At 42.2% G+C, this 27,250-nt stretch overlaps 2 protein-coding genes across 4 annotated transcripts in view; one reads left to right on the top strand and one right to left on the bottom strand.

The window, feature by feature from the left end:
* The window catches only part of SPIDR (scaffold protein involved in DNA repair), a 1,058,688-nt gene that overhangs the window by 40,236 nt on the left and 991,202 nt on the right, over positions 1 to 27,250 (bottom strand). The gene's annotated exons all lie outside the window — the stretch shown is intronic.
* Positions 1 to 27,250, top strand: part of PRKDC (protein kinase, DNA-activated, catalytic subunit) — a 631,631-nt gene that overhangs the window by 507,280 nt on the left and 97,101 nt on the right. For all 3 annotated transcript variants that reach the window (XM_056521838.1, XM_056521836.1, XM_056521839.1), the window contains 2 exons: positions 25,757 to 25,942; positions 26,050 to 26,274. In XM_056521838.1, the coding sequence (XP_056377813.1) occupies positions 25,757 to 25,942; positions 26,050 to 26,274 (411 nt within the window). The remainder of the gene's footprint in view (positions 1 to 25,756; positions 25,943 to 26,049; positions 26,275 to 27,250) is intronic.

Here is a 27,250-nt window from a genome sequence, read left to right as displayed (position 1 = left end):
ATAGCCATAACTACCTACTATAATGATAACTACCTACTATAATGATACCTTTTAATTTTTCAATAACATATTCTCTGAACCAAAAAAATATATAAATATATATTAAGGGAAGTGAAATTGAAATAGTAAAAGATAATTTTGCAGATTTGGTGGTTTTTCTTTTCTGCGCCATTTACCTTGTGGTCAGATAACATGTTAGTTTTATACTTTAGGCGCCTGATTACAGCGATACCAGATTTGTATCGTTTACGTCATGTTTTACTAATTCTGGACTTTTTCTAATTTTTTTTAATTGCCATTTTTTAACCCCTGTAGCTTTATTTTTTTTTCCGCATACCAGGCTGTATGAGGGCTCATTTTTTGCGCCATAATCTATTTTTTGTATCGGTACCATTTTGGTATTCATCTGACTTTTTAATCGCTTTTTTACTTTTTTTTATGGGATATTATAAAAATTTCAAATCTGTGGTTTGGTATTTTTTTTTACATTTACCGTACGGGATAAATAATGTTATATTTTAATAGGTTGTACAATTACGCACGAAGCGATAACGAATAGGTTTATTTTTATTATGTTTGCATGTTTTTATATAGGAAAAGGGGGTGATTTGAACTTTTAACATGGAAGGGGTTGATGCAGCGGTCTTCAAACTGTGGCCCTCCAGATGTTGCAAAACTACAACTCCCAGCATGCCCGAACAGCCAACGGCTGTCCTGGCATGCTGGGAATTGTAGTTTTGTAACATCTGGAGGGGCACAGTTTGAAGACCACTGGGTTAATGTGTGTCTTTCAAACTTTTATTAAAACTTTTATTTATTATGATTTTTTTTTTAACACTTTATTACACTTATAGGAGGAATCATTAGATTCCTCAGACAGATGAATAGAGATCTATTGAACTCTATTAATCTGTGAGCTCTGTGATCCATTGATAGAGCCTGGTCCAGCCTGGCTCTATCAATAACAGAGCCGGGACTGGAGGAAGCAGAGGTAAGTCCTCCGGCTACCTCCATAGTGGATCGCCCCCCTGCGATCACGCTGCGGGGGGGCGATCCACCCCACTAGCCCACCAGGGAGCGTTCACATGTCCCTTTAGACGCCGCTGTCAGCTTTGACAGCGGCGATCTAAAGGGTTAATAGCCAGCTGCGGCGATCGCCGCATGCTGGCTATTAGCGGCGGCCCCCGGCTACTGAGAACAGCCGGGGGCTGCAGTGTATGGAGCGGGCAGGAATCCCGAGCCCGCTCCATACATACTGCAGAGCACCACATACAGTCTCCCCGTGCAGACGTGCGGGGAGCGAAGGCAAAGGACGCAGGTCTGCACGGGGAGAAATAAGCCACGCCCCCTTCATCTCCCCCCCGCACGTCTGCAGAGCAGGGGAGAGAAGACAAATACTGTACACAGCTTCTAATCTCCCCTGCTCTGCTACACAGGCTGCAGAGTATGGAGCGGGCAGGAGTCGGGTGCCCGCTCCATACAGACTGCAGATCGCCGCGGCACTTGTCAGGTCCGGCCCTGCTTGCCCGAAGCCGGGCTAAGGGCCGGACAAATTCACCTGCCCGGCGCCCAAAACTGCTAGTCCGGGGCGTCGGGCGATAGAAATTCCACATCCCTGAGATGTGAGCTGCAACTTTTGGAAAGGCATATATTGACATTGGTCCTTTTAAACACCCATTTAGTATAGAGGCCTCACTTTGTGTCTCATATACACTGCTCAAAAAAATAAAGGGAAGTGTAGGAGTGTAGGTTTCTTTGTGGGTTTTAATTCCCTACAATTTATTTCCCACGGTATTTACTATTTAAGGTTTCTCTACATTTTCCACTTTCCCTAAATTTTGCTTATTTTTTTTTTTTTACACATGCTCTGATCTGTAGGGTTTTCCTCAGCTTAAATCCGCCACATTTTCTGTGGAAACCTTTGTAAATATTTTGGGTTTTAGTGAAAATGTCAGGAACACGCCCCTTTTCGGAGACCATGCCCCTTTTCCTGGCGACCATGCCCCTTTTTTGGGTTTTCTTAGCAAAATGGAGAATTAGTTGGGATTTTTTTCAATTCTGGCGCAAAATTCTGCTGCAGACAGAATTTCTGGTGCAATGCGACAAAATCTGGCGCACAACCCGACAAAACATGTCGGGTTTGCAATAGTAAATGAGTGCCAATGTGTAAGTTTAAGTCAATCACACTTCTGTGAAATCACACTGTCCACTCAGGAATCAACACTGAATGACAATTTCACATGCTGTTAACAATCAATTTCACATGCTGTTGTGCAAGTGGAACAGACAACAGGTGGAAACTATAGGCAATTAACAAGACACCACCAATAAAGGAGTGGTTGACCATAGACCTCTTCTCAGTTCCTATGCTTCGTGGCTGATGCTTTAGTCACTCTTGAATGCTGGCTGGGCTTTCACTCTAGTGGTAGCATTAGACGGAGTCTACAACCCACACAAGTGGCTCAGGTAGTGCAGCTCATCCAGGATGGCACATCAATGCGAGCTGTGGCAAGAAGGTTTGCTGTGTCTGTCAGCGTAGTGTCCAGAGCATGGAGATGCTACCAGGAGACAGGCCAGGACATCAGGAGACGTGGAGAAGGCCAATAACCCAGCAGCAGGACCACTACCTCCGCCTTTGTGCAAGGAGGATCACTGCCGGAGCCCTGCAAAATGACCTCCAGCAGGCCACAAATGTGCATGTGTCTACTCAAACTGTCAGAAACAGACTCCATAAGGGTGGTATGAGGGCCCGACTTCCACAGGTGGGGGTTGTGCTTACAGCCCAACACCGTGCAGGACATTTGGCATTTGCCAGAGAACACCAAGATTGGCAAATTGGGCCACTGTTGCCCTGTGCTCTTCACAGATAAAAGCAGGTTCACACTGAGCACATGTGACAGATTTGACAGAGTCTGGAGACATCGTGGAGAACGTTCTACTGCCTCCAGCATGACCGGTTTGCCGGTGGGTCAGTAATGGTGTGGGGTGGCATTTCTTTGGGGGGCCGCACAGCCCTCCATGTCCATGTCCTCTTACCCACTCCAGTTGTGTACCGACATACACAACAATGGACAGCACGTGTAAAACAATTCAATTCAGCCAAGATGCAACGCGTTTCACTGCACAAGCGCAGCTTCCTCAGGCATGGCAATCAGACACAAATTTAACCCTTTACATACAATTCAATTAAGATTCACAAAGAAAGAATTAATATATTACATTAAAAACGAAATTCCATGTTCACAAACAACAAAAGGTATACAAAGATATGTTTAAATATATTCACAAGAAAAATACATTATCACAAAATAACGCCCTATATAAAACATTGGTGTATATACACACTCTAGCAATTTAATTCCCAAAAGAACGCATGTATATAAAACACAAAAAGAGATCACCAGTGAGCTTATACCAAAGGATACCCTACGTATTTGTATGTAAAGAATCAATATGAATAAGATTCCAAACATAAAAAATAATAATAAAAATAAATATGTCCAGGAGTTGGTGGATGCTTTAGTCCAGGTCTGGGAGGACATCCTCAGGAGACCATCCGCCACCTCATCAGGAGCATGCCCAGGCATTGTGGGGAGGTCATACGGGCATGTGGAGGCCACACACACTACTGAGACTCATTTTGACTTGTTTTAAGGACATTATATCAAAGTTGGATCTGCCTGTAGTGTGGTTTTCCACTTTGATTTTGAGTGTGTCTCCATATCCAGACCTCCATGAGCTGATAAATTTGATTTCCATTGATAATTTTTTGTGATTTTTTTTGTCAGCACATTCAACTATGTAAAGACTATTATTTCATATGATTAGTTCATTCATTCAGATCTAGGATGTGTTATCTTAGTGTTCCCTTTATTTTTTTGAGCAGTGTAGGAATAAGGGCTACCTCTGATCTCCCTGCAGTGTTAAGGCTCCACTATTTTAGTATTAGGTCCCTCCCTTCTGTTGTATTATGTCCCTTGTAATAGTATAAACCACTCCTCTGCCTGTTGCATTAGGCCCCCTGTAGTATCAGCCTTGTTGTAGTGTTAGGTCCCAAAAAAAAATTCTCCTATCACTGCACTCTCTTGTAGCTCTGCTCTGTCCTCCCAGCATGCCATCCTCTCCTCTCTTAGGCTGCATTCACATCACGGTTGCATCCTACAGCTGCCGGATACAGCTAGGGGAGGGGAAAACCGGGGGCGCTCCCGTACCCTAGCCGGAGTGGCGCTGAAACCCATTCACTTTATTGAGCCAACCGGAGTCAAACAGTGACTCCAGTCGGCTCATTTCTGCTGTATCCAGTTTTGTGACCGTACCTAAAACCGTACTATAAAACCAGATACGGGGCAAAAATTTGCCTGATGGGCTGATTACAGTGAATGGGTTTTAGCGACTGTCCAGCTGGGGTATGGGAGTGCCTGGTTTTCCCCTTGTCAGGCCCAAGGCCTGATTATGGAAACATACATGTGTTTTTATTGTATATGTGTATTATAAATTATAACTGTGTGTGATTGATTGTCCAGGACATGGGTGAGAGGTCATTCAGACTGTGTGTCCTTTTGTGTATTGCATTTTATTGGGGGTCTGTTTGGTTTCTCCTTTGAAGTCATGCACTGGTCCCATCATATAATCAAACAGATAAGGGGTCAGGAAGAGAGAAGACCCCCTGGTGGGATCAGAGGGGAGGGGGGAATGGAGTCTCCCTCCCAAGAAAGCAGATATGATATTTAAACAATGCTAGAATAAAAGTTGGGTGTTCAATGCTGTGCAACAAGCTGACAAGACCATCCTAAGAACAGCTGAAACTCACTCTCTTGGAACTGCTATATCATCATGCTGTAAGAACTTCATCTTTTGTTTTCTGAACTTGCCTTGCTAAACTCTTTCATATTTTTGTAACTGTATTTCATTTGTTTCTGTATTTTTATATAGTCAGCACTGTGATACCTTTTATCAGATTAAATGTTTAATTAATCAGCTCTGGTCTTTGATCTATAAATATATGAGCTCACCTTTCTGAAGGCAGCTCGGGTGAAACACGTTTATCTAAGGGTCAATTTGGTGACTTGCTGGGACTAGTAGTGGATACCCAGAGGTATGGTGGCTTTAACCCTTGCACCATCACACTCTCTCTAATGTCTTGGCTGGACCGATAGGGTGTGATCGTGACACCCCTCCCCCTGCTGGACCGGCAGCCGTAGGTTGAAACCATGATGTGAATGCAGCCTTAGCAGGCAGCCTGATGAGTGAAGCTGTCTGTGCTGGAAACTCAATGAGTAGAACTGCGGGGCATAATGGAAGTTACGGTCTGACATCCCCCCCTGCGGCTTCTCTACTTTCTGCTTAGCAGACACTTGTTAACTGCAATTTAGCGTTGTTAACAGCGCTCACTTGCAGTTTATATTTGCTCTGCATCTGTTCTTCCTCCATTCCCCTGGCAGCTTCCCATGGTGTAATTTGGGAACCTCTGGCATAGACCTTGAATTAGCACCAGGTTAAAGGGGTTCTCCACCATAAGGTGATTTTAGTATGTACCTGGCAGACAGTAATGGGCATGCTTAGGAAGGATCTGTGCTTGTCTTGAGGCTAAATGGCTATGTTGTGAAATCACCATAACACTGTGGCTAGCTTTTTGTGAACTTGTATTTCCTGTTTGACTTTTCTTTTGACTACAAATCCCACAATTCCATTTTCCTCCCTCCCACACATCAGCCACCCCACCCATTGAAACATAAATGAGCTGCATCCATCAAATGACCTGTGGTTTTCAATCAGGGTGCCCCCAGCTGTTCAATAAGGGTGCCCCCAGCATTAGTTGCAGATTGATCCCACCACCCATTGAATCAGACAGGCTCCCTGTCATCAACTGACTAGTGGGTCAGGTCTCAGCCGCATTGCAACCTTGGAAAAATCCGAGACAATAGTCTTTTTGTATGCTGGTAAAAATTAGTGGAGTGAAAATCACAGAAGAATTATGAGAAAACTGTCACACACAGGTACAGACACTATATTATGAACTATACTATCTTTACAGCCCCTGTAGCATAGACATATTAAAAATATCCTGGAATACCCCTTTAATTACAGGTGATCCAAAGGATAGTATCAGAATTGTTAATTAGCAACCAGTCTTTGTTTCAGAATGTTAGAATTGAAATTGAATAAATAAAAAAAAATCTGTTGTTCATAAATATAGTTATTCAGAATTCTCTTTAGTGGCATTCTCCACATTCAGGTTTTTTTGTTCTTTACTATCTGTCATACTACTTATTCTGGTTAAACACATTAAAGGCCATTGGCTGAACACTGGTTAGGCCAACAGTTATTCTTTTCTACTCCCCTATAAACTTGCAGAATTGGCATATCCAAGTCTGCATCTGCATGTATATTTGAAGGATAAGGCACATTGAATTTCTATATGACTAACTTTTATTTCCACAGACAGTAGATAGTAGGGGACAGTTGGTTGCTCATAATTTCTAAATGTGAATATTTTTCCATATAACCATTATTTTGGCAAAATAGGCATATGGTTTGTCAGGGTTAATAACTCATTGATTAATTATTAATTATGGTTTAAAAAATATGAAAAAAATATTATGGCCGTTATGAATTGCCAAAAATACACATGCAATTCACCATATCTGGGCCCGACTATTTTCCCAGATATGAGTTCTTTGAAGTAGTGGTAGAAGTAACTTTTGCAATATAATAAAATAATAACAGTTATTATAAAAATATTATGTACATATATTGGTTACAATTGATTAATCATTAAAGAGTTATAAAGACACCATAATATCAATGAAATGATATAAAAAATATCAATGACTTAATGTCAGATATATATCAATGATGTATTAGTAAGTTATTTAATAACATTAAACTTAGTCACAGAAGTGGGTTAATGCAGATATCAATATTTTACTTTGTGTAGAGATCATTACATAACATGATATCTAATGGGCATTTTACATGTATAAAATGGGAGTAATCCCCGCCCAGTTCTAACCAAAACTATCTCTGGTAAGATACGGTACTAAATATACAATTTATACTACGCTACTAATTAGGATGACTTTCCTTGTGAAAATTACTTTTATGCCATGTGTTGTAGCAGAATACGATCCCGAAAGACTATGCTAATATGCAATATGATCATTGCATTGATCCCCATAAGAACCACCCCATTCATCTGCAGTAGAAGGAAGTGTGGCTTATAAACTACTATTACATCTCATAATTGAGGTTATATATAAGCCAGGTGTGCTCCTATACATAAAATAATTTGGTCCACATTAAATGAGGTAAATTAATCAAATAAGAAACCTGTGTATCTTACCAAGAGTACTTCTGGAGAAAAGAAAGATGGCTGCCTGGGGTCCATGGGAATACCTCTAGTCATCACTGATTATCAGAGAAGAATGGGCTTATAGCATCAAGTTCTCTCCCTGGCTCTTCATGGCTCCACCCCCTCTGGTAGCCTCTAGGAACATCTGTGATGAGGACGGGGTCCCTCCTTCTGTGTCCCCTGTAATTCTCCTTGTCACTTCTCCCCCCTGTCCTCCTTACACCTGCTTTTAGCTTCTTTTCTGACTTAAAGATCCACCCAACAAATATCACACTATCCAATGATGACTGGTGTGTGTGTGTGTGTATGGAGATCAGAGATAATCACATGTCTAGTTACAGCTAATCATTAATTATAACCTGTATATTCTGTGTGTGATTAAATTCACAATAAGGGATAGATATATCATGTATCATGGCTACTATATTTATCATTATATAATATACTATTCCTGAGTAACTTATCAGGCAACTCAAATTACATGATTGGACATCCCACACATTATTTAGATAATTGAATACAGCATTTAGCTACATAGCTGTCTACATAATATTAATCGTTATAATGCCACTATCTGTAAGTTATATATCAATATTATTATAATAGGGCAAGATAGCATATTCATGCTACAGAGATCATATATGGGAATGCTTTATAAAAAAGACATTAATATTAACCTGTATTTTACCTCTACCGCATTTGCACATTAGATTGGTGTTAACACTTCCAGGGACAATGGGATGATATAAACTTCCTTGTATCTCAGTGTTGGTAAATCCAGGGCTATTGTGCTGAGATTGAGAGATCCCCCAGTATTTGATTATCTCAAGACCTCTGTCATTGTTTTGTAAAGCACTAAAATCAATAAACCATTGTCTGACTTGTTTGTCAAACCCCTAGTTCCTATTTATATGTCTCTTAGAATAGATGACACCTTTTCAAAGATTGATAGGAATTCACATTTCAAGGGAGATACTTTTGGTATTTCAATGAATTCCACTTAGGCCTATTACTTGGGGCCTTCTGACAATTCATACAACATGGCGGATACTTTGCCATGTTTTGTCCTATTATACCTTTCATATTATAACATTTGATGATATCGGTACAAAATAACCCGACAGGTTACATAGTTTGTAAGGCTGAAAAAGGACCTACGTCCATGGTGTTCAGCTTAAAAACCTGTAGTGTTGATCCAGAGAAAGGCAAAATAAACCCCAAAACAATGTTGGGAGTTTAAAAAAGTATTTAAGGTAGAAAAATTCCTTCCTGACATTATATCTGGCAATCAGAATAAATCCCTGGATTAGTGACTATACTGTGGTATATTATTACTCTCTTAGTGAGTCAACCATGACTACTACTTCTGGCAGAGGGTTCCATACTCTCACTGCCCTTACAGTAAAGAATCCCCTTCTATGTTGCTGTAGAAACCTTTTTTTCCTCTAGACATAGAGGATGCCCCCTTGTTATAGATACAGTCCTGGGTATAAATAGATCATGGGAGAGATCTTTGTACTGCCCCCTGATATATTTATACATAGTTATTAGATCACCCCTAAGCCATCTTTTTTTTTATAAAGTTAATAACTCTAATTTTGATCTTTCCTCCCATTCCATTTATTACTCTGGTTGCCTTTCTTTGAAGTTCTTCCAGCTCCACTTTGTCTTTTATGTGCAATGGTGCCCAGTACTCTACACAGTATTTCATCTGTGGTCTGACTGTCTGGTCGTGTGCATGTATGACCCTTTAGATACACCCCATGATTTAACTTGCCTTGGCAGCTGCTGTCTTTCACTGGTTGCTACAATTACATTTGCTGTTTACTTTACTGTTGATAAGTGCTTTACAGAATTTAGTATCCGCTGCAAAGATTGATACTTTAATGTGCAATGCAATCCTTCTGCAAAGTCATTAATATATTAAATGGTAACTCCAGCCAAATGAAATTATCTTTTATAGAGATGCACTTATTAGAGTTATAAAACTTTGTAATGTACCAGTGTGGACCTTGCTAAGCACATATGATGTCTCTCTCAGCTTTTCCTACAGGCAGGCACCACTTTGCTGGGATCAGCAGCCATTTTGGGCCTGACATCACTTTTGCAATGTGACAGTCTGTTAGCTGCACCTTCCCTGCCTGATTCTGGTCCGCCCAACAATTGAATATTCTTCAGAGTGAGGGTACTAACCCAGGATTGGCTGAGCAGGTCCCACTTCCTCCTTCTCAGTTCTTCGAACATCTCTGAAAGAGCAGAGAGCACTTCAGTGTGTGATTGGTTGAGGCAGCACACACCTCCCTAATCTGTATTTACTACTTATCTAACAATGGGATGTGTTCCCCTCAGCTCTCTGAAGGGAGCCTCTCTGAGCAGCTCAAAGCAGCAGTTAGGGGTGCATGAATGCACAGCTTTAGCTGTGTATCTAAGCATGATGTGTGTGTGTGTGTGATACTAAGCAGCCAAGGGAGCATGAATGCACAGCTCTCAGTATCCCATTTAGTGTGCTATTGCCCAGAGCCATGTATCTAAGCCGATTCAGTGTGATACTGCCAAGAGCATTAAATCTAAGCCAATTCAATGTGATACTGCCCAAATCATTATATCTAATTTGATTCATTGTGATTCTGCCCATAACATTGTATCTAGGCTCATTCAGTGTGATATTGCCCTGAGTATTGTATCTAAGACCATTCAGTGTGATATTGCCCAGAGCCTTGTATCTAACCTGATTATGTGTGATACTGTCCAGAGCCATGTATCTAAGCAGATTGTGTGATACTGCCCATAGCCATGTATTTTAAAGGAAATCTGTCATCGGTATCACCCGCACTAACCTGTCATACAGGCTTGTAGTGCGGGTGGTACTGATCAAAATGATACTTATTGCATCTTGATCCGTAGCTCCGTTCCGCCGTAATTCTTCTTTTTCTTTATATGCAAATTAGTTGCTTGAGGCATGGGCAAAGCCATGATCCCTGCTCCAGGCACTCTGATGTCATCCTCGCCGGGTGGGCGCTCCGCCCGGATCAACCATTTTCATAATCCCTCTCCTTGCTTGCTCAGTGTAAATTACTGTTTGGAGCAGGTGTAAATTGCAGTGTCCTGGTGTGCCTGAACGCCGCTTCCGAGTGTACCCAGGGAGCAGCGCATGCGCCGAACAGTAACGTACACCGAGCAAGCTGGGAGGGGGATTATGATGATGAAGTAGCCAGTGAAGATGACATCACAGTGCCCGTAACAGGGTTCATAGCTCCGCCCGTGCCCCAAGAAACGAATTTGCATATACAGAAAAAGAAGAATTATGGTGAAATGGAGTGAAATAAACATGCCTGTGCACAGACCATCTCTTAAAGTGGCAGAGGGGCTGATATTTGCAGGGGTGGTGGCCATTTCTGAATGTTGCAATCATTGCGTCCCAGATGCTTCACAAAAAAAAACACATTTCCACACCAGGTATTTAATGTGCTGCCTAAACACTTGCACAGCCTCCTCTCATGCAGCTCCTTTTGTGAGGGCAAAAGTCAGGGACGGTTTTAGACTAAGTATGACCCTGGTCAAACTTAAAAATGGGGCATTGGGTCACCCAGTTAAAGATCACGTGCCGCACTTGTCGTGCTACATCTCGGCTAATCTAAGTAAATGAGGTTTTATTGCAAACCGCAAATGACTGCAACCGTGACCTGACAAACATAATAAATCCATGTGGATAGGTGATAACCTTTAACCGCTTATGGACATGCATCTCCAGCGCTTCAGGAAATGTGCTGGCAGCAGTTGGAGACTCACTGATTTCTGTCAACTACCCTTTAGATGCTGTGATCAATGCAGATTATGGCATCTATAGGCAAAATAGAGGTGCCAGTGGGTTTGGGGGGTCTCTTTGTAATCGGGGGCCTTTTTGATGAGTGAAAATTATGGCCAGAGGTCTTTTATCCTCCTTCGTGCCACAGGATGGCCAATCTTCTTGTGTAGGCTGCCTACGGGGACTGTACAAGCAGGCTGATGATAGTACTGATCAGTATTACATTACTATTACATTTGTGGTCGCATCATATGTCATAAAAAATTTATAAAAAGCTGTAAAACAAAATAAAAGGTACAAATCATGGAGCAAAAAATTAGCTTCAAGCTGCCGCGTATACGGAAAAATAGGAAAGTTATAGTTTTTAAAAGCTGTACAACAATAGAAAAGCATGTAAACATGGGTATCATTTTAATGGTATTCACCCACAGATCAATAAATAAAGATAACATTTTAACGTAAAGTGTACAGCATAAAACAAACCACCCAAAAGTTGCAAAGTTGCTATGCCATACATTTTATGGTGAAATGAAAGGTGTCACTAAAAAGTCTAATTAGTCCCGCAGAAAGCAAGCCATTATATGAGTCTGAAGATGGAAAAATAAGATTTATGGCACTTAGAAGGCCAGGAGTTAAAATGAAAATTGGATACGTCCATAAAGGGGTATTCCAGGAAAAAAAACTTTATCATATATATATATATTTATTTATATATATATATATATATATATATATATATATATATATAGAAAGTTCATAAAAAGCAGCACATCCAGAATGGTGGAATGGGTGCAAGCCTGTTGAACCTCGGTGCTCCGGTTCTTACTGTGACTGTACTATTGCAAGTGATAATTGTATGTATGTAGGGGTTTACTGGGAGTCACCTAGTGTTCCTATGTTCACTTTATAAGTCAGAACAATTGAACCGGACATGTATTAGTTTGCCAGTATCGGCACTTCTATATTGACCTTTTCCAAAATGGCGCCCGCAGCTTTAAACAACTAACGTACATGCGCAATAGAGTGCCATTGATTGGCTCTATACCACGATACACTTTAGCTAGACTCCTCCTGTTGGAGCCTAGCAACCATGACGCCACACTGTTATTGGTTAATATTCTCCTTACCCGGAAGTCTACATCCGGCGATGTTAGCCGGGGCTCCGAGGTTGCGGACAATGGCGGCACACACGAGGTCAGTGGCGTGGTTGGCACCATGACAATTAATGTTTTTAACCCTATACACCTGTACACTGTCACTGTTGACACTTATGTTACACTTTTTTATGTCGATCCATATAAGTGTGTTGGTAGATCGACACATACAATAACGTGCCAAATGCACGTTTAGAGCACTAGGAATATTATGTATAGCTACTATACTATATATGACTGTATATCACAGTTTTTACACTTTGTTTATATTTTGTTTTTGATTGTGATGTCACTGATTATGCTAATGTGTGATGATGTCATTAATTGGGGAAATGTGTATTTAAACCCCTCTGAATCACTTGTATGCACTTGAAAATGGCGGTGAGAGATCGCCGAAACGTTGTTTTCTACATCATGGAATAAATTCACAGTTTTTGGATTATATCATCGTGGTGTGCTGCCTTTATCCATTGCATATATATATATATATATATATATATATATATATATATATATATCTCAATATCAACTGGCTCCAGAAAGTTAAACAGATTTGTAAATTACTTCTATTAAAACATCTTAATCCTTTGAATAATTATCAGCTGCTGTTGAGTTGTTGTTTTCTGTCTGGCAACAGTGCTCTCTGCTTGTCTCGGGAACTGCACAGAGTAGAAGAGGTTTGCTATGGGGATTTGCGTCTAAACTGGGCGGTTCCTCGAGACACGTGTAATCAGAGAGCACCTAGACAGAAAAGAACAACTCAACTTCAGCAGCTCATAAGTAATGAAAGGATTAAGATTTTTTAATAGAAGTAATTTACAAATCTGTTTAACTTTCTGGAGCCAGTTGATATATAAAAAAAAGTTTTTTCCTGGATAACCCTTTTAAGGCAAAATCTGCTGTGTCTTTAAAGAGTTAATGTTGGGATACAGACCCCAAATAATCCAAAAGGCCTCCCCTCTCCACACATATATATACTGCTCCCTATCTCACAAATACTGTTCCCTAGAATCCCCTTATTTACTATGACCTCCCCACATACATTGGTTTTTGTACTTTCCACCCCACCCCCCACACTATATTTTCCCTATTACCTCCTCCTCTGTACGCTTATGCAGGATCACAAGTCCTGAAAGTTCCATATAAAGGGTCTGTGCTGTTCTATGAGCTCTGTTTAGCTATATGACAGCCTTTAAAATATTGCAATTTGTGTTTTACAGCAATTTTAAACCAATCACAGCAGAATGCAAATATATATATATATATATATATATATATATAGTAAAAGTAGAAGCGGCACTACAATGTTGATTGAATCAAAGCTGTTGCTGTTTTGCACAGATGTGTGAATAAAACCACAACTTTGATTTAATCAATATTGGAGTGCCGCTTCTACCTTTACTGGATATTACTCGGGAATTGGTCTCTTCCTGAACCTGAGCACCCAGCTGGATCTGGAATCCCTGTCACAGTGCTCCTCTTCCCCTATTGTTGGTATATATATATATATATATATATATATATATTAAATAAAAAGCAATCAAAAACCAAAAATGGTACATATAAAAGAAATGGGCCCTCTTCCATCCATGTGAAAATATAAAGGATTTAAAGGGGTTGTCCGCTAGGTGATTTAAGTGCTTACCTGCCAGACAGTAATGGACATGCTTAGGAAGAATCTGTCCTTGTCTTGGAGCTAAATGGCTGTGTTGTGAGTCCACCATAATGCTTCTGATGTCTTTTTATGTAATGGCTATTTCCTATAGTGTTTCCTCCCTCCAACTACAAGTCCCAGGTTTCTTTGTAAGATTGAGGTCAATTTTCTACCTCCCAGTCATCAGCCACCTTACCCATTGAAACACGGGTGAGCTGCCTTCCAAGCTTTGCTGTGAACAAACTAGTGTTTACTGTAAGAGCAGTGAGACTGTGGAATTCTCTTTCAGAGGAGGTGGTCATGGTGATCTCTGTAAAATAATTTAAAAGGGGTCTGGATGCATTTTTGGAGTTTAAGAACATTGCTGGTTATGTATATTAGATTTATAGGGACAGAACGTTGATCCAGGGATTTATTCTGACTGCCATATTTGGAGTCGGGAAGGAATTTTTACCTCCTAGTATGAGGGTTTTTTGCCTTCCTCTGGATAAACTCAGTAGGGACTCATTAGGGATATAGGTTGAACTTTATGGACTCTGGTCTTTTTGCAATCTTATGAGCTATGTTACTATGTTTTCTAATCAGGGTGCAAAACTACAATTCAATGCAGAATGTTCTCCCTCCCACCCAGCGGTGGCTCCACCTATTGAAGCAGACAGGCTCCTTTGAACACCTGACTAGTGATGTAATGTCTCTGCAACCTGGGAAAACCTGAAACATTCATTTTGTATGCTGATAAAAATAGACATCAGGGCAAAGATCACATAAGAATTGCGAGAACACAGGTACAAACACTATATAAATGAACTACACTAACTTAACTGCCCCTGTAGCATAGTCAAATAAAAATAATACTGAAATACCCCATTAACCCCTTGCCACAAAACGCTGTTTCTAAACGGCGCTGTGGCACAGGAGGGTTATGAAGCAAGCTCAGGAGCTGAGCTTGCATCATACCTGCACGATCCCGGCTGCTGATAGCCCGGACCCATGGCTAATACCGGACATCGCAGTTCAGGCAGATGTCCGGCATTAACTCTTTACACGCCGCAATCAAAGTTGATCGCCGCATCTAAAGTGAAAGTGAAAGCTTCCCGGCAGCTCAGTTGGGCTGATCGGGACCATTGCGGTAAAATCGCGATGTCTCGATCAGCTAGGACACAGCAGAAGGGTGCCTTACCTGCCTCCTGGGCATCCGATCAGCAGTTGATTGCTCAATCAATTGCTGATAACATTGATCAATGCATTGCAATGCAATGGCAATGATCAGTGTATTGAATCAATGTAAGTAGGAGATGATATGCTCGGCACTGCTGCTGTACACACTCGGACAATGGATATTGGGATAACAAGGAGATATCCTTGAAGTTGTGGTGGTGCTCTGACTTAAGTAAAGATGTCACAGTTCATAAAGTAGAAATCGCAGAAATAAGTCGGCAAACCCACCAGTCTTCTTTTTCAAGGTTGCTTCTTTAATGTAAACTCACAAATAAAACATAGTGCTGGGGGAAGAGAGGTATCGCGGTGGGGGGTATTCACTGTCTGGCAACAGACTCTTTCACTCGTTATACGAGCTTCGTCTGGCCTGGACTCCTTGGAATCTTAGGCTGCTTCTTATACAGGTGGGTATCAGGGTCCAATTACTTGGATCCTCCCTTCTGTCATGATGTAGGAATTCAAGGGGCACCTCGATTGATGTCCCATGTAATGGAATTCCGCGGAGGAAAACCAGAAGTGTTAAAGTTTTCAGGAGTGGAGAGGGTTAAGCCAAGACCAGGCATTAACCTAGGCCACCTACTTTTGCAACGTGAGACAGAATGGATTATACGTACTGCTGCAACAGGTCCATTAGGGATAAACGATAAAGTTGATTATGCTCCCTGATTTTAATATGCATTCTTTCCCTGATCCCGTCCCAGTTTTAATGTAAATGCTGGTTTCTTAAGACATAGGAAAATGATAGGCGTTAAAATGCTGGATTAAAGCTAACGCCTTGAATTCCTACATCATAACAGAAGGGAGGATCCAAGTAATTGGACCCTGATACCCACCTGTATAAGAAGCAGCATAAGATTCCAAGGAGTCCAGGCCAGAGGAAGCTCGTATAACGAGTGAAACAGTCTGTTGCCAGACAGTGAATACCCCCCACCGCGATCCCTCTCTTCCCCCAGCACTGTTTTATTTGTGAGTATACATTAAAGAAGCAACCTTGAAAAAGAAGCCTGGTGAGTTTGCCGACTTATTTCTGCGATTTCTACTTTATGAATTGAATCAATGTACTGCATGTTATAGTTCCCTATAACTGCAAAAAAATAAGTTAATACAGATGATTTAACCGCTTCCCTAATAAAAGTTAGAATCACCCCCCTTCCCCCCCCGCCCCCAAAAAAAAGTGTAAATAAAAATAAACATGTGGTATCGCCATGTGTATAAATATCTGAACTTTAAAAATTTATCGCTAATTAAACCGCACGGTCAATGGCGTACGGCCAAAAAATTCCAAAGTCCAAAATAGAGTATTTCGGGTCACATTTTATTCCATAAAAAATTGATAAAAAGAGATCAAAAAGTCATATCAAAACAATAATGGTACCGATAAAAACTCCAGATCATGGCGCAAAAAATTAGTCCTCATACCACCCTGTACATGGAAAAATAAAAAAGCTATAGGGGTCAGAAGAGGACAATTTTAAACGGATAAATTTTCCCGCATGTAGTTATGATTTTTTTTCCAGAAGTAATACAAAATCAAACCTGTATAAGTAGGGTATAATTTTAATCGTATTGACCTACAGAATAAAGACAAGGTGTCATTTTTTTTAAATGTACTGCGTAGAAACAGAAGCCCCCAAAAGTTACAAGATTGTGCTTTTTCTTCAATTATGTTGCACAATTATAATTTTTTTCCCATTTTGCCATAGATTTTTGGGTAAAATGACTGATGTCATTACAAAGTAGATTTGGTGGCGCAAAAAATAGGTCATCATATGGATTTTTAGGTGCAAAATTGAAAGGGTTATGATTTTTAAAAGGTAAGGAGGAAAAAACGAAAGTGCAAAAACGGGAAACCGCTATGTCCTTAACCCCTTCATGACCCAGCCCATTTTCACCTTCAGGACCTGGGCATTTTTTGAAAATCTGACCACTGTTACTTTAAACATTAATAACTCTGGAATGCTTTCACTTATCATTCTGATTCCGAGATTGTTTTTTCGTGACATATTCTACTTTATGTTATTGGTAAAATTTCACTGATATTTGCATCCTTTCTTGGTAAAAAAATCTAAAAATTTCATGAAAATTTAGCATTTTTCTAACTTTGAAAGTCTCTGCGTGTAAGGAAAATGGATATTCCAAATAAATTACATATTGATTCACATATACAATATGTCTACTTTGTTTTTGCATAAAAAATTGACACCAGAGGGCTTCAAAGTTCCGCAGCAATTTTCCAATTTTTGTCAAGATTTTCAAAATCGGAATTTTTCAGGGACCAGTTCAGGTTGGAAGTGGATTTTAAGGGTCTTCATATTAGAAATACCACACAAATGATCCCATTATAAAAACTGCACCCCCAAAGTATTCAAAATGACATTCAGTAAGGGTTTTAACCCTTTAGGTGTTTCACAGAAATAGCTGCAAAGTGAAGGAGAAAATTCTAAATCTTCATTTTTTACACTCGCATGTTCTTGTAGACCCAATTTTTGAATTTTTACAAGGGGTAAAAGGAGGGAAATCACCCTAAAATTTGTAACCCAAATACCTCATGTGTATGTTGAGTGTTCGGCGGGCGCAGTAAAGGGCTCAGAAGGGAAGGAGCGACAATGGGATTTTGGAGAGTGAGTTTTTCTGAAAGGGTTTTTGGGGGGCATGTCCATTTTAGGAAGCCCCTATGGTGCCAGAATAGTGGACCTCCCCCCACATGTGACCCCATTTTGGAAACTACACCCCTCATGGAATTTAATAAGGGGTGCAGTGAGCATTTACACCCCACTGGCGTTTGACAGATATTTGAAACATTGGACTGTGCAAATGAAAAATTGTATTTTTCATTTTCACAGACCACTGTTCCAAAAATCTATCATACACCAGTGGGGTGTAAATGCTCACTGCACCCATTATTAAATTCCATGAGGGGTGTAGTTTCCAAAATGGGGTCACATATGGATATTTATTGTTTTGCGTTTATGTCAGAACTGCTGTAACAATCAGCCACCCCTGTGCAAATCACCTCAAATGTACATGGTGCACTCTCCCTTCTGGGCCTTGTTGTGCACCCCCAGAGCACTTTGCGCCCACATATGGGGTATCTCCGTAGTCGGGAGAAATTGCATTACAAATTTTGAGGGTCTTTTTTTCCCTTTTACCTCTTGTGAAAATGAAAAGTATAGGGCAACACCAGCATGTCAGGGTAAAAAATTAAATTTTTATACACTAACATGCTGGTGTAGACCCCAACTTCACCTTTTCATAAGTGGTTAAAGAAGAAAAAGCCCCCCAAAATTTGTAAGGCAATTTCTCCCGAGTACGGAGATACCCCATATGTGTCCCAAAACTGTTGCCCTAAAATACGACAGGGCTCCAAAGTGAGAGAGCGCCATACGCATTTGAGGCCTAAATTAGGGATTTGCATAGGGGTATTCTATGCCAATGATTCCCAAACAGGGTGCCTCCAGCTGTTGCAAAACTCCCAGCATTCCTGGACTGTCAATGGCTGTCCGGCAATACTGGGAGTTGTTGTTTTGCAACAGATGGAGGCTCCGTTTTGGAAACAGTAGCGTACCAGACGTTTTTTCATTTTTTTGGGGGGAGGGGAGGGGGGCTGTGTAGGGGTATGTGTATATGTAGTGTTTTTTACTTTTTATTTTAGGTTAGTGTAGTGTTTTTAGGGTACAGTCACATGGGCAGAGGTTCACAGCAAGTTTACCGCTGGGAGTTTGAGCTGCAGCGCAAAATTTGCGCCATCTCAAACTTGCAGCACTCACTGTAAACCTACGCCCATGTGAGTGTACCCTGTACATTCACATTGGGGGAAGGGGGCAAACATCCAGCTGTTGCAAACTCCGAGCATGCCCTTTGGCTGTCCGTGCATGCTGGGAGTTGTAGTTTTGCAACAGCTGGAGGCGCACTGGTTTGGAAACAGTAAGTTACGGTAAGTAATAAACTTTCAAGTGTTTTGCAACCAAACTTAGTGTTTCCAAACCAGTGTGCCTCCAGCTGTTGCAAAACTACAACTCCCAGCATGCATGGTCTGTCAGTGCATGCTGGGAGTTATAGTTTTGCAACAATTGCTACAGCTGGAGGCACTGAGGTAGGAAACGGACAATGTTTCCCAACTAGTGTGCCTCCAGTTGTTGCAAAACTACAACTCCCAGCATGCCCAGACTGCCCAGGCATGCTGGAAGTTGTAGTTCGGCAATATCTGAAGGATCAGATGTTGCCGAACTACAACTTCCAGCATGCTTTGGCAGTCTGGCATGCTGGGAGTTGTAGTTTTGCAACATCTGGAGGTCCACAGTTTGGAGACCACTGTATAATGGTCTCCAATCTGTGGTCTTCCAGATGTTACAGAACTACAACTCCTAGCATGCCTGGACAGACTGAGCATGCTGAGATTTGTAGTTTTGCAACATCTGGAAGAGCACAGATTGGAGACCATTATACAGTGGTCTCCAAACTGTGGACCTCCAGATGTTGCAAAACTGCAACTCCCAGCATGCACAGAAAGCCAAAGGCTGTCTGGGCATGCTGGGAGTTGCAGTTTTGAAACTCCCAGAGGCAGCGGTGAGATCGTTTTACAGCGATCTCACTGCTGCCAATGAAGATGCCGCCCTGCTGCCGGAAACTCACCGCCGGGACGCACCACCCCCGAGACCGCCTGGAGGACGCCGCTCGCACCGGGACCGCTCGGGACACCGCATGGCCGGGTAAGTGACGCCAGTGGACAGGTAAGGGACACTTAGCAGAGCGATGTGTGTCCCGATCCCCATGATCGGGACTCACACACCGCGCTGCTAAGTATTCTGATAGCGAAACGCTGCTATCAGCTAGTCAGATTTGACTAGCTGATAGCAGCGATCGCTGGGGGGGGGATGAAACCCCCCCGTGGTCGCATGGTAAGATGGCTGGCTATCAGTGATAGCCACCATCTTACCGGGCGCTGCGGGATGCTGCGAGTAGCGGCAAAAATGTTCATGACGTACCTGTATGTTATGGGTCGGGAACACCTTGCCACTCATGACGTACAGGTATGTCATAGGTCGGGAAGGGGTTAAAGTAGTAAAATAATTGAAACAATACCCAATCTATATAGTTTTTCTATCGCAAAGTAAAATTAGTAATGCAAAAAACAAGAACTTATATTGGTCTGTAGGTGGAAAAATAAGTTATGTCTCTTTAACCCCTTAAGAACCAAGTCTGTTATGACCTTAAGGACCAGAGCATATTTTGCACATCTGACCACTGTCACTTTCAGCATTAATAACTCTGGGATGCTTTTACTTATTTGTTTCCGAGAATGTCTTTTCGTGACATATTCTACTTTAACAGTCAAACCATGAAGCTTTTATTGAAACATAAATATCGCTTCAAACAATGTAACAAAAGTGGTCCATAGATCGGCATAACATAACATGAAATACAGTGATACACATAAGGAATATAGGCACAGGTCGGCATTCCCCAGAGACGTGAGTGAGATTTAAGGCAGCTAGGCACAATCACAGGCTGACACCCAGACAGAGCTACTGAGTAGCTTTAATCAGTAAAGTGATGAGCAATTCAACATATCGGGGCTATGTGTAGAGGACAACCATGGCTCCCATGCTGTATGAATGTTTTCCACTATATCATCACAAATTGCGTACAATTTTCACAAAGCATTATAAGGTTTATTCTAGAGATTACAGTCCCAATATGAAGACCCGATTGCTTCCACTGTGAAGCAATATGGATTCTGGCTGCCATCAGGATGTGTTGCGCATGTCTAAAAGGCTTATAGCGCATCCTGTTTGGTCTGCATCCTAGTAGGCAGAAGGTAGGCGTCCTCGGAACTCGACTAGGTAGAATAGAATCAAGAAGGTCAAGCACCTGCGTCCAAAAGGTCGAGACTACAGGACAGGACCACCAAGTATGATAAAATGTACCTAGCATACCACATGACCGAAAGCAAAGGTGATACAGTGGGGTAAATAGAATGTAACCGTACAGGGACCAAATAAGTCCTATGAAGAACCTTCAAAGCCGTTTCCATCAAGGACACCTGCCAACTACCTCGGCTCAATGCAGTGCAGCCATCACGCCACTGAGACAGGTAGAGAACCATGCGAAGATCAGATTCCCAGGCCAGCATATATTTCAATTTTGTATCAGATGGGTGTGCATTAACCCCTTAAGGACCCATGACGTATGCATACGTCATCACACCCTGGGTCTTAAGGACCCATGACGTATGCATACGTCATGGTCTTTTCCTGGTCTCCGCCGCTCACCCTGCGGAGATCGGAAGCGGATCCCTGCTGAAATCCTTCAGCAGGGATCCAGGGCAAACGCCGAGGGGGGCCATGTAGGCCCCCCATGTTGGCGATCGCCGCAAATCGCAAGGGAAATCGCCCTTGCTATCTGCGGCGATACCTGGCTGATCGGGTCTCTGGGACCCGACCGCCCGGTAATTTGCATGATCCCGGCTGTCACAGAGAGCCAGGACCATGCTAAAGTATAGGAGCGAGGTGGCAAGCCAACCACCTCCTCCTATACCCTGCGATCTGTCAGTTAGTTAACCGACCAATCGCAGGGGGGGGGGGGCGGTTACTTACTCCCGCCCTGCCCGGCCCCTGGAAGTCCGGAGAGGACGGGAGGAAGACCGGAGGATGCGGCGGGGGACGGGGGAGTGCTGGGGCCCGGCCCCGGTACTTACCTCGTCCCTGAAGACCCGGATCCCGGCGATGAAGACGGCGGCGACAGGTGAGTGGATTTTCAGCCGCGGTCGGGCCCTTTACAGCAATGCACGTCGCCGTAAAGCGACATGCATTGCTGTATTGGGACCCTGTATACTACAACTCCCAGCATGCCCAGACATCCCTTGGCATCTGGGCATGCTGGGAGTTGCAGTTTCGCAACATCTGGAGGTCCGCAGTTTTGGGACCACTGTGCCCTTCCAGATGTTGCAAAACTACACATCCTCAGCATGCCCTTACTGTCCAGGCATGCTGGGAGTTGTAGTTCTGTAACATCTGGCCCTTTAGATGTTGCAGAACTACAACTCCCAGCATACCTGGAAAGTTTTGGCATACTGGGAGTTATAGTTTTGCAACATCTGGAAGAGCACAGATTGGGAACCACTGTATTAGTGGTCTGCAAACTGTAGTCCTCCAGATGTTGCAAACTACAACTCCAAGCATGCTGGGAGTTGTAGTTCGGCAACATCTGGCTCTAAAGATGTTGCCGAACTACTACTTCCAGCATGCCTGAGAATGTTTGGGAGTAGTGGTTTTGCAACAACTGGAGGCACACTGGTTGGGAAACATTGTCTGTTTCCTAACTCAGTGTTTCCCAACCCGTGTGCCTCCAGCTGTTGCAAAACTATAACTACCAGCATGCAATGAAAGACTGTGCATGCTGGGAGTTGTAGTTTTGCAACAGCTGGAGGTCCCCCCCCCCCCCCCCTGTGAATGTACAGGGTACAGTCACATGGGCAGGGGGCTTACAGTGAGTATCAGGCTGCAAGTTTGCGATGCAGCAAATTTTGCGCGGCAGCTCAAACTCGCAGCGGGAAACTCGCTGTAATCCCCCGCCTGTGTGACTGTACCCTAAAAACACTACACTACACTAACACAAAATAAAATAAAAAGTAAAAAACACTAGATATACACATACCCCTACACAGCCCCCCTCCCCAATAAAAATGAAAAACGTCTGGTACGCCACTGTTTTCAAAATGAACCCTCCAGCTGTTGCAAAACAACAATTCCCAGTATTGCCGGACAGCCGTTAACTGTCCAAGCATGCTGGGAGTTTTGCAACAGCTGGAGGCACCCTGTTTGGGAATCACTGGCATAGAATACCTCTATGTCCACCCCTATGCAAATCCCTAATTCAGGCCTCAAATGCGCATGGCGCTCTCACTTCGGAGCCCTGTCGTATTTCAAGGCAACAGTTTAGGGCCACATATGGGGTATCGTCGTACTCGGAAGAAATTGTGTTAGAAATTTTGGGTGGCTTTTTCTCCTTTCACCCCTTATGAAAAGGTGAAGTTGGGGTCTACACCAGCATGTTAGTGTAAAAAAATAAATTTTTTACACTAACATGCTGGTGTTGCCCTATACTTTTCATTTTCACAAGAGGTAAAAGGGAAAAAAGACCCCCAAAATTTGTAATGCAATTTCTCCCGACTACGGAGATACCCCATATGTGGGCGCAAAGTGCTCTGGGGGCGCACAATAAGGCCCAGAAGGGAGAGTGCGCCATGTACATTTGAGGTGATTTGCACAGGAGTGGCTGATTGTTACAGCAATTTTGACAAACGCAAAAAAAAACAAAAAACCACATGTGACCCCATTTCGGAAACTACACCCCTCACGGAATGTAATGAGGGGTGCAGTGAGAATTTACACCCCACTGGTGTCTGACAGATCTTTGGAACAGTGGGCTGTGCAAATTAAAAATTTTGTACAGCCCACTGTTCAAAAGATCTGACAGACACCAGTGTGGGGTAAATGCTCACTGTACCCCTTGTTACGTTCCTCAAGGGGTCTAGTTTCCAAAATGGTATGCCATGTGGGGGTTATTTTGCTGTTTTGGCACCATAGGGTCTTCCTAAATGCGACATGCCCCCCGAGCAAAATTTGCTCTCAAAAAGCCAAATATGACTCCTCCTCTTCTGAGCATTGTAGTTCGCCTGTAGTGCGCTTCAGGTCAACTTATGGGGTACCTCCATACTCAGAAGAGATGGGGTTACCAATTTTGGGGGGTATTTTCTGCTATTTACCCTTGCAAAAATGTGAAATTTGGGGGGAAACACACATTTTAATGAAAAAAAATGTTTTTCTACGTATGCAAAAGTCGTGAAACCCCTGTGGGGTATTAAGGCTCACTTTATTCCTTGTTACATTCCTCAAGGGGTCTGGTTTCCAAAATGGTATGCCATGTGTTTTTTTTTTTGCTGTTCTGGCACCATAGGGGCTTCCTAAATGCAACATGCATCCCAAAAACCATTTCAGAAAAACGTACTCTCCAAAATCCCCTTGTCGCTCCTTCGCTTCTGAGCACTCTAGTGCACCCGCCAAACATTTTACATAGACATATGAGGTATGTGCTTACTCGGGAGAAATTGGGCTACAAATACAAGTATACATTTTCTCCTTTTACCCCTTGTAAAATTTCAAAAATTGGGTCTACAAGAACATGCAAAATTAAGATTGTGAATTTTCTCCTTCACATTGCTGCTATTCCTGTGAAACACCTAAATTGTTAAAACGCTGACTGAGTCATTTTGAATACTTTGAGGGGTGCAGTTTTTATAATGGGGTCTTTTATGGGGTGGCGGCAATCACGCCCCCTCCCAAAGACTTGCATTAAGGGGACAGGCCGTGACGTCGCAAGGGGGCGGAGCCGTGACATTACGATGCTCCAGCCCCTGTATCGCCGGTCATTACGCACAGAGTGAGTGTGCTCTGTGCAGTTATGATAGTGGGGTGCCACAGCAGAGATCCCGGGGGTCCCCAGCAGCTGGACCCTGGCGATCTAACATCTTATCCCCTATCCTTTGGATAGAGGATAAGATGTCTAGGGGCGGCGTACTCCTTTAATTCCTCAAGTCTATGGGAGGGGGGGTGGTGGCCATCGCGCCCACTGCCATAGACTTGTATTGAGGGGGTGGGGTTTGGTGTCACAAGGGGGCGGAGCCGTGATGTCACGTTACTCCTGCCCCTGTATTGCCCGTCATGAGGCAAGTTCGCTCCGTGTAGCAGGTGACACAGGGTGCTGACGGAGAGATTGTGGGGATTCCCAGTGGCGGGACTCCCGCAATCAGACATCTCATCCCCTATCCTTTGGATAGGGGATAAAATTTGTAGGGGCGGAGTACCCCTTTATGGCCAAAATTGTGTGAAAGATAATAGGGCTAAATACAGACCCCTGTGTTACCCCAATTGTAACACACTTCCAGAGTATGTTCCATTAATAACTATCCTCTGTTTTCTATCACTGAGCCAGACACTTGCCCACATTTTTCCCCAGCTCAATCATTCTCATTTTATGTACCAGCCTTTTATGTTGCACAGTATCAAATGCTTTGGAAAGATCAAGATATACAACATCTAGTTATCTAGTAATTGTTTATTTATTGCTGGTGGTCTAGATACTTGTGGTTTGTAATATTTTTATTAATGCTATATTACACATTGGCTTTCCATGGTGTGACTTGGTTAGCTGGACATAGGTTTTTGTGCTTGTACACAGCAGCCAGCCTGAAGTAGCAGAGCTTCAGTGAAGAAAGAGACTGCATTTTCAAGTTCGAGACAAAAGTCTGATATGGTTGAAAAATTACCCAAACTGAGTCACTAGGTTACTCTGTTCGAGTTATTTGTTTGAATGGGGTCTTTGCTGATCCATGCACAGATATTATTGCAGCCAAAAAACCAATCCGTGCCTCAGAGACACATAATGTGATGTGAATGCAACCTTTAGCTTTCAAGCATTTATTGTAAGCTCAGATTGCTGACTAAATTTGAGTTTTTTGTTTCCCCAATTCAATGAAATAAGTTGTGTTCAAGTAAATGTCATCCTGGTACTAGGCTCTGCAGAAGACCTTTTCAGACGGGGAACCTTCTGATTCTGAGAAAGATTTTTGGGAGATTGCTTCTATGGAATGTTACAATCATCTAACTGAATGGAAGCCACTGGAATATTGCTCGACAGTAAACATTGACAGTCAAATGCCGCCAGACCTCAAGAAAATGTGGAGTGACCCTTTTTATGAGGTAAAACTGGCTGTGTTAATCTTATAATGCATGCCATCGAGCTAAATGTCTTCATACTCCAAAAAAGTAAATACACATTTGTCTAACAAAATTAATTTTCTAAACAGGAAACCTATCTTCCTTACATGATTCGCAGTAAAGTGAAACTTCTTCTGAATGGGGAGAATGATCAATCTTTATTAACATTTATTGATGATGCCATGAAGATTGAGCAGAGAAAAGTGTCAATTGAGACCTTCTACAGTCAGGAAATGAGTCTTTTGTACATTTTACAAGAAGATTTTGACCGGGCGAGATATTACATTAAAAATGGAATAGATATGTTCATCCAGGTATTTTTTATATGAATGTCTGATTAAATATGTATATAGTAATTTGAAATGAGAACACATAAAAAAAAAAAAATATATATATATATATATATATATATATATATATATTGCACAGCATAATATTCACTTTTGGAAATGTTTATTGTATTGTTTAAAACTGCATTCACTTATACAGTATTGAGGTGGACCTGTCAGCAGGAAAACAGGGGTGTTAAAAACAAATGGCTAGATAGGGCTAGTAATCAGAATTACAGAATCTTTTTCATTTCAGTAGTCCTTTCCAGTGCTCAGATTTAAGTCTCTTAATTATGCAAATGAGTCTCAAAATCCCATTGGGTGTTCCCTAGCATGGCAACAGCCCGAGTAGGTCTAGCCCATGTCATCTTTATCTTGTTGCTGAGGTAGGCAAATACGAGTCAACCAGTAGGTGGTAATAAAGAGGCAATGGGCTGGACTAATAAGGGCTTTTGCTGTGCTGGGGAACAGCCATAGGCTTTTAAGACTCATTTGCATAATATAACTGGAAAGGGCTATGGAGAAATAAAAATAAAATAAAAGATATGACTGGAATTCTGATGACTAGCCTTATCTAGACATATGCTTAAAGCTTACCTGTCATCACTGTGCCAAAAAACAAAAAAAAAACACTGCAGTCATACTTACGGTATATAACGGTCTGCTGTCATACTTATATAAGCTTCTGCTGTTTTTCTGTGGGTGTTCCCAGGCAGTGGTGATGATGCCCTCACTGCTGTAAACTTATTGTCCCTTAGTTGCCAGGTTGACAGGGGCAGCTAATCAGCTGCAGTACCCTCCCTACAGCTCTCCTCTCTGTTCTTCTCGGCAGTAGCTACACAAAGAGGAGTGACATATAGAAGCTCAATACACACATCTCAGCCATAAACACTCAGCTCTGCTACACACAGCTTAGCCATATACATACTCATCTCTACTACACACACATCACAGCCATCTA

This window comes from Hyla sarda, chromosome 5 (assembly GCF_029499605.1).
Source record: "Hyla sarda isolate aHylSar1 chromosome 5, aHylSar1.hap1, whole genome shotgun sequence".
Lineage (NCBI taxonomy): Eukaryota > Metazoa > Chordata > Amphibia > Anura > Hylidae > Hyla > Hyla sarda.
Note: the sequence above shows the minus strand (reverse complement) of the source record. Positions and strands in the feature narration are given on the sequence as shown.